Source organism: Camelus ferus, chromosome 6, assembly GCF_009834535.1.
Source record: "Camelus ferus isolate YT-003-E chromosome 6, BCGSAC_Cfer_1.0, whole genome shotgun sequence".
Lineage (NCBI taxonomy): Eukaryota > Metazoa > Chordata > Mammalia > Artiodactyla > Camelidae > Camelus > Camelus ferus.
The window spans coordinates 19,922,197-19,936,654 of record NC_045701.1 but is presented as its reverse complement, the minus strand read 5'-3'; the positions used below and the strand labels follow the sequence as shown (position 1 = coordinate 19,936,654).

General features: G+C 37.1%; 1 protein-coding gene across 3 annotated transcripts in view; it reads right to left on the bottom strand.

Annotated features, from left to right (window-relative positions):
- LOC102503712 (SPG11 vesicle trafficking associated, spatacsin) overlaps positions 1–14,458 on the bottom strand; it is a 76,384-nt gene that overhangs the window by 12,359 nt on the left and 49,567 nt on the right. For all 3 annotated transcript variants that reach the window (XM_032481322.1, XM_032481324.1, XM_032481323.1), the window contains 2 exons: positions 2,686–2,848; positions 334–548 (listed from right to left, as the gene is read on the bottom strand). In XM_032481322.1, coding sequence (XP_032337213.1) covers positions 334–548; positions 2,686–2,848 — 378 coding nt within the window. The remainder of the gene's footprint in view (positions 1–333; positions 549–2,685; positions 2,849–14,458) is intronic.

Sequence of the window (14,458 nt, the reverse complement as noted above, 5' to 3'; positions counted from 1 at the left end):
GTTACAGATGATCCTGGACATGTTATCTGGAAAAGTTAAGGTATGAAAAACAATTCTAAATTCATCTAATTGAACGAGGTTCAAGACGAAGCCCCCTTATATTTGATTCTATTTCAAGTAAAATAGTTGTAGCATGTCCTACAAGTTAACCTTATATTTAAAGCAAACACTTTTCAAAAACGGGCATTCTAGGCTCATCCATTTCTGAAAGTAATTGTGTGTCAGAAGTGAAAAAGCCTCATCTCTCTATTAAATCACATATCTCGTTTGATTCTCAGTTTAATACTGAGTCAAAAAGCTAAGATTTTAAATAACTTAAAAGACTGATGATACCTCTTCAATAACCAAGTTGTCCACAGGTAGTTCGGCGAGTTCTGCTACCCTCCTGGCCAAAGCAAACTGTCCTTCTGTCTCCAGTTTTTCCAAAATTGATCTACATTCATGCTGAAAATTCTCAAGGCTGTAGCTGGTAATAATTACACGATTAATGTCTATGGATGTATCCTTCAAAATCTGGCTAAGGACACATAGCTTCTTTACATCTGGACCTGCGCCAAAGAGCAGCAGATATAAACATATAATCAGTAAAATACTGTTACAGGGTAACTAAATATCATGGGAGACTATGTAGGTTTAACATAATAATGTGGCTAAAGGGAAACAAAAACGTATTTTTCTACTCTAGTTGGCTAGCAGAGGAAGCCAAAGGCTCTTATAGAGTAAAAATTGACAGATCAGAGATGAGCACAAGGACTCTGCCTATGTGTCTGGCTTTATATACAGGGCGGACGTTGATGGCCTACCACGGAGGAGCAACTCAATTAACCTTTGGAAGACTTAGCCATTCATTCAGGTTAGTTCTATCTTTTCCCAGATTATTCTCCTACCTTGAATAAATTTGTACAATCGTTCACTCAACGCAGGCTTGGTGTGGATCAAGACACAGAACCTATAGGACAGCTGAAACTTGCAGCTGGTCAAGAGCCAAAGCTCTAACACGGCACCTGGTATTCAGAATGGAGGAGCTCTTACTCCGCCAGACACCTGTCTAACTAAACCCAGGGAGACCTAGCTGAGCGTTTCCTGATGTCCCCGGGAAATTCTTTTTTTAAATTTGAAGTATAATTGACTTAGGGTATTATATTAGTTTCAGGTGTATAACATAGTGATTCAATATTCTTATACATTTCAAAATGATCACCATATGTCTAGTTACCATCTGTCACCATACAAAGTCATTACAATTTTACTGACTATACTCTCTATGCTGTACATTACATCCCCACGACTGACTTACTGTATAACTGGAGTCAGTACCTCTTAATCCCCTTCACTTATTTTGCCTGCCCCTGCCTCGCCCTGCGGCCACCAGCCAGTTCGCTCTCGGGATCTAAGTCTGTTTCTGTTTTGTTATATATGTTCATATAAGTGGAATTACACAGTATTTGTCTCTTCAAGGAATTCTTATTCTCAGTAACATTAGGAATTCTCTGCCAACAATTTATGTGGCTGGGTTTGCTCCTACTCTCAAATAGTACGTGTGGGGCCTACGTGTGCCCGACCACAAAGGGGGGGCATGGAAAACATTCTCTAGAAGTCTGCTCCCAATGCCACCTGCTGGGCTGTGATCTGATTCCGGTATTTCCAAGGACAGTGAGACACTCAGCACAGTAACACCAGTATGGGCATGCTAGATTTCTTTGCTGGCACCATATAAAACATAGGTTTAAAAAAAAACATTATTTTCTCTAAGCACGTATACAGTATATACATACAAATATTCCATAAAAATAAAATAATTTAATTATATGAATAAAAGCATTATAGTAATGGTTAACAATGTAGACAATCTGTAATTTAAGGATAGAGTAATTCTAGCAAGAAAACATGAAATTTATTTCTGAAAAAAATTAAAGTTACCACAGATCAATGAAAACATTTTACATTAAGAAGATCTACTGTTTGCTTTACATGGTAACTGACCAGTACCAGCTTATATACACTACATTTTGGAAACAGCCCCCTTTCCTTCTAGTCATCAGCCCACAGCCTATAAAACTGGCACAGAGCCCAGCACTCTGTCACTGCTCTGTGCAAATTTGAGCTCTCCAGCTGAACATCTGTGAGTTTTAATGTGATAAAATAACCCTGGTAGTGAAAATGCCAGAATCTACAGTAAAAGAATAACATTATCACTCAACAAAAATTTGAAATTATCAAACGAGTAGAAAAGAGGGTAAAGCAATCCTGCTCAATCAGCAGCAAGCTTATAGACTGCCCACGTCTGTAGGAATCTGCAAAAAATAGGCACAATTTGTCTCTGAAACTTTAAAAAGGAATTAGGCAGTTCTGAAAACAGGTTTGTGATCTTGAGCAATGATGATACGTTAGGGTTACCTGTCAGAGAAAAGAATGAGAGTGACAGGGTAATGCCAGGGGTAAACGTGGCTATTTGCATTAGACTGAGCAGACAGTTGTATTACTTGTGTTTTGTCCTGTTGTGTGATGTCTTAAATGCTTTAACCATGATTGAAGTTTCCTGTAACCTTCTCACACCCCATTCTGGGCTGTAAATGTAATGTTACATATCATATGCATTTTAATTTCCTGAATGATCTTCTAAACTATTTTCAAGATTAATAAGCTAACTTCTTAACAGTCACTTAACTGTAAGAATTGTCTTACCATCAGAGAAGAGATGCTCTATTCCCACAAACAGCTGTAAAAGCTTCCCCAGCTCATACTGGGTCCTGCACTGCTGCAGCATAAGCTTCAAAAGAAAACACACCTGCTCCTTCAGCCATGGGGCAGGGATGACCGCGTGGACCCTTGTGGCTGCCGTATCAAGCTACGAGAAAAAGACAGGGTCAGGGAAAGCGGCTTTACAGCAACAGCAAATCAAAACCTCCAAACTTGGGAATGTCTAAGAAAGCCACAGTATCATCCAAGGCATCTCCTGTCACAAAGGAGGATGCTTATTCAGGTCCTTTCCAAGCAGCAGGAATTGGCACTGCAGCTCATAGGAGCAGCAAAAGGAAGTCCTCCTTGGCAGCTTTGTAGCTTGTCTCTCAGAGACATGTCCTGGTGTAGAGAGCCGTGTGTGTGAAAGTCAAAAATGGAAAAGAGACCTAAAGACTGAATGCTAACTATGCAGTAAACCAATGCAAATACTCTCAAGTTAGTAACTGCCAAACTAACAGTCCTGTGAGTTGCTGTGTAATTAGCCAGACATGTTTCACTTAGCAGCTTCTTTAAAGAGGGGCCTAGGCCCACCCCAGAGTCCAGAAGATTTGAAATCTCTTAAAAAGACTTGCTTAACATTGCTGAGCTGGTTCTATTAGTTTGCTTGTAGTTTATACCATCATTAAAGAAGGATCCCATTAGTAAGCCAGAATTTATGTCATTTCAACCAAATGCCTAAAAATACTAATAGGAAGATGACCCCAAGAAGCAGTTGCATAAAGCTGTAATCAGAGCATTAGTTCTTAGTCTTTATTTACTTGTTTACCTCTACTGCTCTGAGAAGAGGGTCTACAGCAGGCAGATGATGGAACTAGTTGAGAGAAAAAATACATGGAAGTAAAGAGCTGTGGCAAGGATGGAGCACCTATACTGCCCCTTGGCAGGCGTCTGGAACAGGGCCAGTCAGGAAAGAATAAGAAGATACCGGGGAGGACCTAAATGTACATGAAAAACTATAAAACTCATAGGAGATAACATAGGAGGAATCTTAGATGACCCTGGCTATGGTGATGCCCTTTTAGAGAAAATACCAAAGACAGAATCCATGAAAAAAATAACTGATAAGCTAGACTTCATTAAAATTAAAAACTTCTGCCCTACAAAAGACAATATCAAGAGAATCAGAAGACAAGCCACAGACTGGGAGAAAATATTTGCAAAAGACACATTTGATAAAGGACTGCTATCCAGAATACATAAAGAACTCTTAAAACTAAACAGTAAGGAAACAAACAACTCTATTAAAAAAATAGGCCCAAGACATTAAAAGAAATCTTACCAAAGAACATATACAGAGGAGGGGAGGGTATAGATCAAATGGTAGAGTGCACGCTTAGCACGCATGAGGTCCTGGGTTCAATCCACTGTACCTCCTCTAAAAAATAAAATAAACCTAATTACCTCCCTCCCCTCCACCAAAAAAAGTAAAAAAAGTAAAAAAAAAACAAAACAAAAAACCTATACAGATGGCAAATAAGGATATGAAAAGAAGATCCACACCATATGTTATCAAAGAAATAGAAATTATGGCAACAATGACATACCACAATATACCAATTAGAATGGCCAAAATCTGGAACTCTGACAACACCAAAGGCTGCCAAGGATGTGGAGCCACAGAAACTCTCATTCATTGCTAGTGGGAATGCAAAATAGTACAGCCACTTTGGAAGACAGTTTGGTGTTTCTTATAAAACTAAACATATGATCCAATACTCCTTGGTATTCACCCAAATGAGCTTAAAACTTATGTCCATACAAAAACCTGCACACGGATGTTTAGAGCAGCTTTATTCATAATTGCCAAAACTTGGAAGCAACCAAGATGTCTTTCAGAGGGTGAATGGATAAACAGATGGTGGTGCATCCAGACAATGTAGTATATTATTCAGCACTAAAAAGAAATGAGCTATTAAGCCATGAAAAAGAAAAGAAACTTAAATGCATATTACTAAGTGAAAGAAGCCAATCTCAAAAGTCTACACGTTGTGTATGATTACAATTTACCATTCTGGAAAAGGCAAAACTACTGAGATAGTAAAAAGATCAGTGGTTACCAAGGGCTGGGGGCAGGGAGGGATGATTAGGTGGAGCACAGAGGATTTTTAGGACAGTGAAAGTACTTTGTATATTATAATAATGGATATACGTCACTATACATTTGTCCAAATACATACCCAAATAACGTACACCACCAAGAGTGAAACCCAAGGTAAACCATGGACTTCGAGTGATTATGATGTGTCAGCAAGTGATTATGATGTGTCAGTGTAGGTTCATCCTTTGTGACAAGTGGATCATTTGGTGAGTGATGATAATGGGGGAGGCTATGCATGTGTGTGGGCAGAGGGTACACGGGAAATATGTGTACCTTCTTTTCCATTTTGTTGTGAACTAAAACTGCTCTAACAAATAAATTCCTTTAAAAAAAAAAAGTGTGCGTGTGTGATGAGGGCAGGAGGATGGCAGAATATTGCAGAGTAGAAATCACCAGGATTCTGTCACTCTAGAGATGCCCAGAGATAGACAACAACTGTGCTGGCAGAATCTGTCCAACATGTAACTATTTTGGAACTCTGGAGTCTATTGAAGGCTTGCAACTTCCAGAGGGGGACTTGGAAGGTAAATTGCATATAATTTTCATCCATTTCATTCCTTAGCACAGTAGCAGCTATCCAGCTCTCACTCCTAGCCACGCGGCAGGCAGCTTGCAATGTTCCTTGAGCAGCTTGTACACATCTTGCAGAGTGGGTAAGGAGAAGGGGGAGGTGACAAAAAGGACACTGGATCCTTCAAATATCAGAAATCTGTTTGCTGCTTCTGACCACAGAAAGAGGCAGGCAGCCATTGTTACATCACCTCCCCCATTGTTGCAAGCCCTTCCCCCTCTACCTGAAGTGACTTTCAGGGGATTTGAAGGACTGATACCCTTTTCTTTCCCTATTCATTTTTTCTTTTTCCCCTTTTGGGAGTCAGATATTAAAGACTAGGACATCAAAGACCAAATGGATAGACAATGAAACTTAGAAAATGACTCTGCATGCCCAGGAAAACGCTCAGAAAAGACCTGAGAAGTCCTTAAGTTTGCAGCTCAGGCTAATCCTTGGCACAAAGACAGCCTACAACAATCAAAAACAAAAAATAATAAACTAAAATAATAACAAAAATAGCAAATCCTGGGAAGAGTGAGAACCTGATTTCCAAAGTTACCATATTTTTAGATTCAAATGTCCAGCATTCAACAAAAAATCACAAGACATACAAAGAAACTGGAAGGTATGGTCCATCCAAAGGGGGAAAAATCAGCAGAAACTGTCCCTGTAAAAGAGCTAATGGCAGATATACCAAAGACTTTAAAACAACTGTTTTATTAAAGATGCTCAAAGAACTAAGGAAGATGTGTAGGAAGTGAAGAAAACAATGGATGAATAAATGAAAATATCAATAAAGAAACAGAAAACCTAAAAAGAAACAAACAAGCTGAAAAGTACAATAATTGAAATGAAAAATTCACTAAAAGGATTCAAAGGCAGATTTTAGTAGACAGAAGAAATAATCAGTGAACTTGAAGATATTATCAAGTCTGAGGAAGAAAGAAAAAGACTGAAGAAAATCAAACAGATTTCTTTTAGGACCTGTGGGGCATCATCAAGTGGACCAACGTATGTATCATGAGTACTAGAGAAGAGAGAGAAAAAAGAGTTGAGAGACTATTTGAAGAAATTATGCTGAAAATGTCCTAAATTTGATGAAAACTATGAATATAAACATCCAAGAAGCTCAACAAACTCCAAGATGAACTCAAAGAGACAAACACTGAGATATAATCAAATTTTCAAAAGACACAAAAATATTGAAAGCAATGAGAGAGAAGCAACTGATCACACACAAGCAACTGATTATCAATAAGATTATCACCAGATTTCTCATCAGAAACTTTGGAAGCCAGAAGACAGTGGGTCAATATATTCAAAGTGCTCAAAGAAGAAACTGTCAACCAACAATCTTATATCTGGCAAAACTGTCCATCAAAAGTGAAACAAAAATTAAGTGCTAAAAAATTAAAATATTCCCAGGTAAACAAAAGCTGAGGGATTTGAGGACCACTACACTTGCCCTACAAACAATGTTCAAGGAAGTCCTACAAGGTAAAATAAAAATGACACTAGGAAGTACCTAAAAGCCACATAGAGGAATAAAGAGCTCAATAAAGGTAAATACATGGGCAAGTATAGATGTTGGTATTACTGTAGCAATAGTTCTTTGTTTTCTATATGATTTAAGAAACCAACACATTTAAAGAAAAAAGAACATTAGTGTAAAATCTAATTACTGCAACTTTGATCTGTAACCCCTAATCTTATTTTCTTCATGATTTAAGAGACTAACACATTGAAAAGAATTATTATTTTATACTTTGGGACATATAATGTAAAAAGATGTAATTTTGTGACATCAACAACCAGAAGATGTGAGGAAAGTGCTGTAATGCAGCAGTTTTTGTATGTTTTGAAGTTAAGCTGGCACAAATTCAAATTACAGTGTTATAACTTTGAGACGCTATGTATAATTCCCACAGTAACCACAAAGAAAACAGCTATAGAACAGACAGATTGAAATGAGAAAGGAATTTAAACATTTTAATACAAAAAAAAATCAAATACAAAAGGCAGTAAAGCAGGACATGAGAGACAATAAAGCATAAGGCCTATAGAAAAAAATAGCACAATGACAGAAGTAAATCTCTCTTTAATCAGAAATTACATCAAATATAAATGGATTAAACTCTCCAGTTAAAAGACAGAGACTGGCAAACAAAACAAAACAAAACAAAACACAGTCCAACTATATGCTGTCTACAAGAGACTTAACTTGAGATTCAAATACTTAAAAAGTTTGAAAGTGAAAAGATGGGAAAAGGTATTCCATGCAAATAGTAACCAAAACAGAGCAGAAGTGGCTATACTAATATCAGACAAAATAGACTAAATCAAAAAAGGTTACAAAAGACAAAGGACGTTATCTATTAATAAAAGTTTCAGGACAGCAAGAAAACATAACAATTATAAACATTTACACACCTAATGACAGACCATCAAAATATATGAAGCAAAAACTGATGGCATTGAAGAGAGAAATGCAATATACAATAGCTGGAGACTTCAATACAGGCATACTTCATTTACTGCACTTTGCTTTACTGTGCTTTGCAAATACTGTTTTTTTAAACAAATTTTTTGTCTTTGTCATTGTGGTAATTCTATTCAAATACTATGTCAAAACTTTTCCTTATTTTTATATTTGTTATGGTGCTCTGGGACCAGTGATCTTTGATGTTACTATTGCAAAAAGATTATTACTCACTGAAGGCTGAAGTAATAATGGTTTGTATTTTTTAGCAATAAAGAGTTTTAAATTAAGGTATGTATATTTGTTTCAGACACAATGCTATTGCACACTTAACAGACTATAGTATAGTGTAACTATACCTTTTATATGCACTGGGAAACCAAAAAATGCATGTGACTCACATTATTGCAATATTCACTTTATTGTGGTCTGGAACTGAACTTGCAATATCTCTGAGGTATGCCTGTACTCCACTCACAATAACAGATAGAATAAGCTGACAGGAGATAAGTAAAGAAATAGAAGACTTCACACAATAAACCAATTAGATCTAATAGGCATATATAGAACACTACCCAGTAACAATAGAAAACATATTCTTTCAAATTCATATGGGATATCTTCCAGGAGAGATTATATGTTAAGCTGCGAACAAATCTGAACAGACTTTACATAGAGCTGGTCAAGATGGAGTAGCAGGAACATGAGCTCACCTCTCCTCATGACTACAAGAAAACCACAACTGACTGCTAAACTCCTTGGCAAAAAAAAAGACTGGAACCTAGCCAAAAAAAAAAAAAAAAAAAAAAAGATCTTCAACTGGAAACATAAAGAGGAACCATAATGGGATGGTAGGAGGGGCATGCTCATGATATAATTGGGCCCCATACCCCCAGTTGGGTGACCCACAAGCTGAAGAATAATTAAGTCACAGGGACCCTCCCACAGGAGTAAGAGTTCTGAGCCCTACATCAGGCTCCCCAGCATGGGGTTCAGGCATTGGGAGGAGGAGGCCCCAGGACATCTGGTTTTGAAGGCCAGTGGGACTTAACTCCAGGAGCCTCATGGGACTGGGGTTAACAGAGACTTCATTTTCTTGGGAAGTGTACACAGAACCTCACATGCACCAGGTCCAAGGGCAGAGGCAGTGATTTCATAGGAACCTGGGCCAGATCTACTTGTTGGTTTTAAAAGGTCTCCTGGGGAAGTAGGGGATGGCTGCGGCTCACTCTGGTGATATAAAAGCTGGTGATGGACACTCCAGGAGTGTTCACCTACATGAGCTTTCCTGGAGGATGACATCTTGATTGGATTATTAGCACCAAGATCTAGCCAAACCCAACACCTGAGGCTTAAGTGTTGGGAAGCTTCAGGCCAAACAACATACTGGTGAGAATGCAGCCCCACCCATCAGCAGACTTCCTGAGCCATAAATGCCTCTAGACACATCCCTAGACATGGCTCTACCCACCAGAGGACCAAGACCAAGCTCCACCCAGCAGTGGGCAGGCACCAACTCTTCCTGCCAGGAAACCTGCAGAAGCCTCTACTCCAGCCTCATCCACCAGGAGGCAGATACCAGAAATAAGAAAACAACAATGCCAAAGTTTATGGAAGGAATTCACAAACACAGGCAAGACTCTACTCTGGAACTGGCTGGACCCTGGCCCTTCAGTGACAAGAGAGGAGTGTGCTGCTGGGACACACAGGACATCTCCTACAGAGGGCTACCTCTCCAAGGTCAAGAAACATAACCTACCTAAAAATACAAATAGAAAGATGGACAATATGAGGCAGCAGAGGAATATCTCCCATGCCAAGGCACAAGATAAAATCCCAGAAAAAAAAAAAGCGATGAGGATACAGGCAATCTATCCGAGAAAGAGTTTAGAGTAATGATGGCGAAGATGTTCAGAGAACTCAAGAGGGGTAAAGATGCACAGCAAAGAGTTGGAAAAGATAAAGAATACCCAAACAGTTGAGAATAAAATCACTGAAATGAATAACACATTAGAAGGAACAAAAAATTGACTAAATGAGGCAGAAGAATGGATCGGTGAGCTAGAGGACAGATTAACAGAAATCACTACTGCAGAACAGAAAAAAGAAAAAAGAAGGAAAAGAAATGAGGATAGTTTAAGAAAACTCTGGGAAAACAAGAAACGCACTAATATTCACATTATAGGGGTCTCAGAAAGAGAAGAGATAAAGCACCTGAGAAAAGTTTTGAAGAGATAATAACTAAACACTTTCCTAACTTGGGAAAGGAAACAGTCACCTAAGTCCAGGAAGTGCAGAGAGTTCCACACAGGATCAACCTGAAGAGGAACACACCAAGGCACATAGTAATCAAATTGACAAAAATTAAGGATAAGGAGAAAATATTAAAATTAGTAAGAGAAAAGCAACAAATAACAGACAAGGGAACTCCCATAAAGTTATCAGCTGATTTTTCAGCAGAAACTCTATGGGCCAGAAGGGAGTGGCACAATATATCTCAAGTGATGAAAGGAAAATCTTACAACCAAGAATATTCTATCCTGCAAGACTCCCTTTCAAATTTGATGGACAAATCAAAAGTTTCACAGATAAACAAAAGGTAAAAGAATTCAGCACCACCAAACCAGCTTTACAAAAAATGTTAAAGGAACTTCTCTAGTCATCAAACCATAAGAAAAGAGAACAAAACGAAGAAAGAGGAAAAAAAATCTACAAAAGATTGCTTTGGCAGTTCGGGTTCTTTTATGGTTCCATATAAATTTTGGAATTGTTTGTTCTAGTTCTGTGAAGAATGTCGTCAGTATTTTGGCACGGGTTGCACTGGATCTGTAGATAGCTCTGGGTAGTACAGTCATTTTGATAGTGTTGATTCTTTCAATACAAGAGCACAAGGTATCTTTCCATTTCTTTGTATCATCCTCTATTTCCTTCATCAACTTACAATTTTCAGAGTATAGGTAACCTCCTTGGGTAAGTTTATTTCTAGGTATTTTGTTGTTTTTGATGCAATGGAAATGTTTGTGCCAGTTATAAAATTCTGGTTTTTGAAGTGAAAAAAAAAAGTGAATGACGAGCCACAAATGGCAAAATATCCTTTCTTGTGGGTGAGTTGTATTCTATTATATATATATGCTGCATCTTCTTTATCCATTCATCTACTGATGTGCACTTAGGGTGCTTCCAGATCTTGGCAATTATAAATAATGTTGCTATTAATAGTGGGGTGTGTATCTTTCTGAATTAATTCTTATTTTTGGCTTTATTCCTTTGAAAACTATGTAAGTTTAAAAGGTAAAGCTCTAAACGTTCTTAGAAACAATGAACAGTACATATATGTAAATTTAAAAAATATGTGCAGTACATTGTGTATACGTATTTACATGCAATGTATTGTATATGTGCATTCATACTGTAATAGTTCTACCTAATAAAACTGAAAAATGAAAAAACAAAACAAAAAAGGCCCCCTAAAACTAAAAATAAACTCAAAATGGATTGAAGACTTAAATGTAAGACCAGATACTATAGAACTCCTAGAGGAAAACATAGGCAGAACACTCTTGGACATAAATTACAGCAATATATTTTTTGAACCAGCTCCTGGAGTAGTGGACATAAAAGCAAAAATAAACAAAAGGGATCTAATTAAACTTAATAGCTTTTGCACAGCTAAAGATACCATCAACAAAATGAAATGACAACCCACAGAATGAGAGAAAATATTTGCAAATAATATGACTAACAAGGGACTAATTTCCAGAATAAACAAATAGCTCATACAGCTTAATGTCAAAAAACAAGCAACCCAATCAAAAAATAGGCAGAACACCTAAATAGACATCTCTCCAAAGAAGACATCCAGATGGCCAATAGGCACATGAAAAGATGCTCAACATCACTAACTGTTAAAGAAATGCAAATCAAAACTACAATGAGATATCACCTCACATCAGTCAGAATGGCCATCATTAAAAAGTCTACAAATGATAAATGCTGGAGAGGATGTGAAGAAAAAGGAACCCTCCTACACTGTTGGTAGAAATGTAAATTGGTGCAGCCACTATGGAGGATAGTATGGAGGTTCCTTAAAAAACTAAAAATAGACTTACCTTATGACCCAGCAATCCCATTCCTGTGCATATATCCAGAGAAAAATATAATTCAAAAAGACACATGCACCCCAGTGTTCACAGCAGCATTATATACAATAGCCAAGACATGGAAACAACCCAAATGTCCATCGACAGATGACTGGATAAAGAAGATGTGACACACACACACACACACACACACAATGGAATACTATTCAGCCATAAAAAGAATAAAATAATGCCATTTGCAGCAACGTGGATGGACCTGGAGATTGTCATTCTAAGTGAATTATGCCAGAAAGAGAAAGAAAGATGCCATATGATATCACTTATACATGGGAATCTGAAAAAAAAAAAAAAGACACAACGGAACTTATCTACAAAACAAAAACAGACTCATAGACATGGAGAACAAACTTATGGTTACCAGCGGTTAAAGGGAGTGGGAAGGGACAAACTGGGAATTTGAAAATTGCACCTTTTGGTGAGTGATGGAAATGTCAGCTATCTTGATTGTGGCAGTAGTTTCATTGGTGTATACATCTATCAAAATTCATCAAAGTGTGCATCTGAAATATGTGTAGTTTACTGCACAGGAACCATACCACAATAAAGATATTTTAAAAAGAGAAAGAAACACTCAGCAGACTAGGAATAGAAGGAAACTACCTCCACATAATAAAATTCATATGTGAAAAATCCACAACAAACATCATACTCAATGGTGAATGACAGAGCATTCCTCTAAGTAGGAACAAGAGTAGGAACAAGGCAGGGATGCCTGCTTTCACCAATTCTATTTAATACAGTTCTGAAAGTTCTAGCCAGAGTGTTTAGGCAAGAAAAAAATATACAAGGATCAGAAAAGAAGAAATAAAATTACCTCTGTTTATAGATGATATGATTTTATATGTAGAAAACCCTAAAGATTTCATCAAAAAACTTAGAATAAATTAATTCAACAAAGTAGCAGGATACAAAGTCAACACACAAAAATCAGTTGCATTTCTACACAAACAATGAGCAATCTAAAAAGGAAATTATAAAACATTTCCCACAGCATCAAAAAGAATACTTAGGAATTAACTTAACCAACGAGTTAAAGACTTGTACAATGAAACTACAAAGCACTGCTGAAAGAAATTAAAGAAGACATAAATAAATGGAAACATCCCATGTTTATGAATTGGAAGTCTTACTATAGTTAAAATCTCAATACTATCCCAAAGATCTACAAATTCAGTTTTTTTAAAGAAATAGAAAAACTCATTCTAAAATCATATGGAATCTCAAGGGATCCTGAATAACCAAAACAATCTTGAAAAAGAACCAGAAAACTAGAGGACTCACTCTTCCTGACTTCACAACTTACTAGAAAGCTACTACAGTAATAAAAACAGCATAGTATTAGCATAAAGACAGATATCTAGACCAACGGAATAGAAATAAAAAGCCCAGAAATAAACCTCACATATATGGTCAAACGAATTTTGACAAGGGTGCCAAAACTATTCAGTGAGGAAAGAACAGGCTTCTCCACAAATCGTGCTGGGAAAACAACATCCCCATGCAAAAAAATTAAGCTGGACCCTTACCTTAAACATATACAAAAACTAACTCAAAATGTCTAAGATCTAAAACAATATAACTCTCAGAAGAAAACACAGGACAAGAGCTTCACAACACCGGATTTGGCAATAATTTCTTGGATAGGACACCACAGGCATGGGTAACAAAGAAAAAATGTACAAATTGGACTTCATGAAAAATTTTAAATTTTGTGCATCAAAAGACACTATCAATGGAGTAGAAAGGCAACCCACAGAATGAGACAAAATATTTGCAAATCATACTTCTCATATGGGATTAATATCCAGAATATGTAGAGAATTCCTAAAATTCAACAACCAACAACTGGCAAAAGACTTGAACAGACATTTCTCCAAAGAAGATATACAAATGGCCAATAAGCACATGAAAGGATGTTCAACATCACTAATCATTAGGGAAATGCAAATCAGAACTATATACAATGAGATACCACCTCACACCCATTAGGATGACTACTACTTAAAAAAAAAAAAAAAAAAAAAAAAGAAAACGTGTTGGCAAGGATGTGGGAATTTGGAAGGCTTTGCATTCTTGGTAGGAATAGTATAGCTGCTATGGAAAACAGTATGGTGTTTCCCCAAAATATTAAAAATAAAGTTAACATTTCATCCAGCAATTTCACTTCTGGGTAGGTGCCCAAATGAACTGAAAGCAGGGTCTCAAGATATTTGTACACCATATTCACAGCAGTATTATTCACAACAGCTAAAACGTAGAAGCGACCCAAATGTACATCAATGGATGAATGGATAAGCAAAATGTGGTATATAAATGCAATGGAATATTATTCAGCATTAAAAAGGAAGAAAATTCTGACACATGGTACAACATGGATGGATCTTGAGGACATTATATCCCCAAGCCAGTTAAGCAAAATAAGCCAA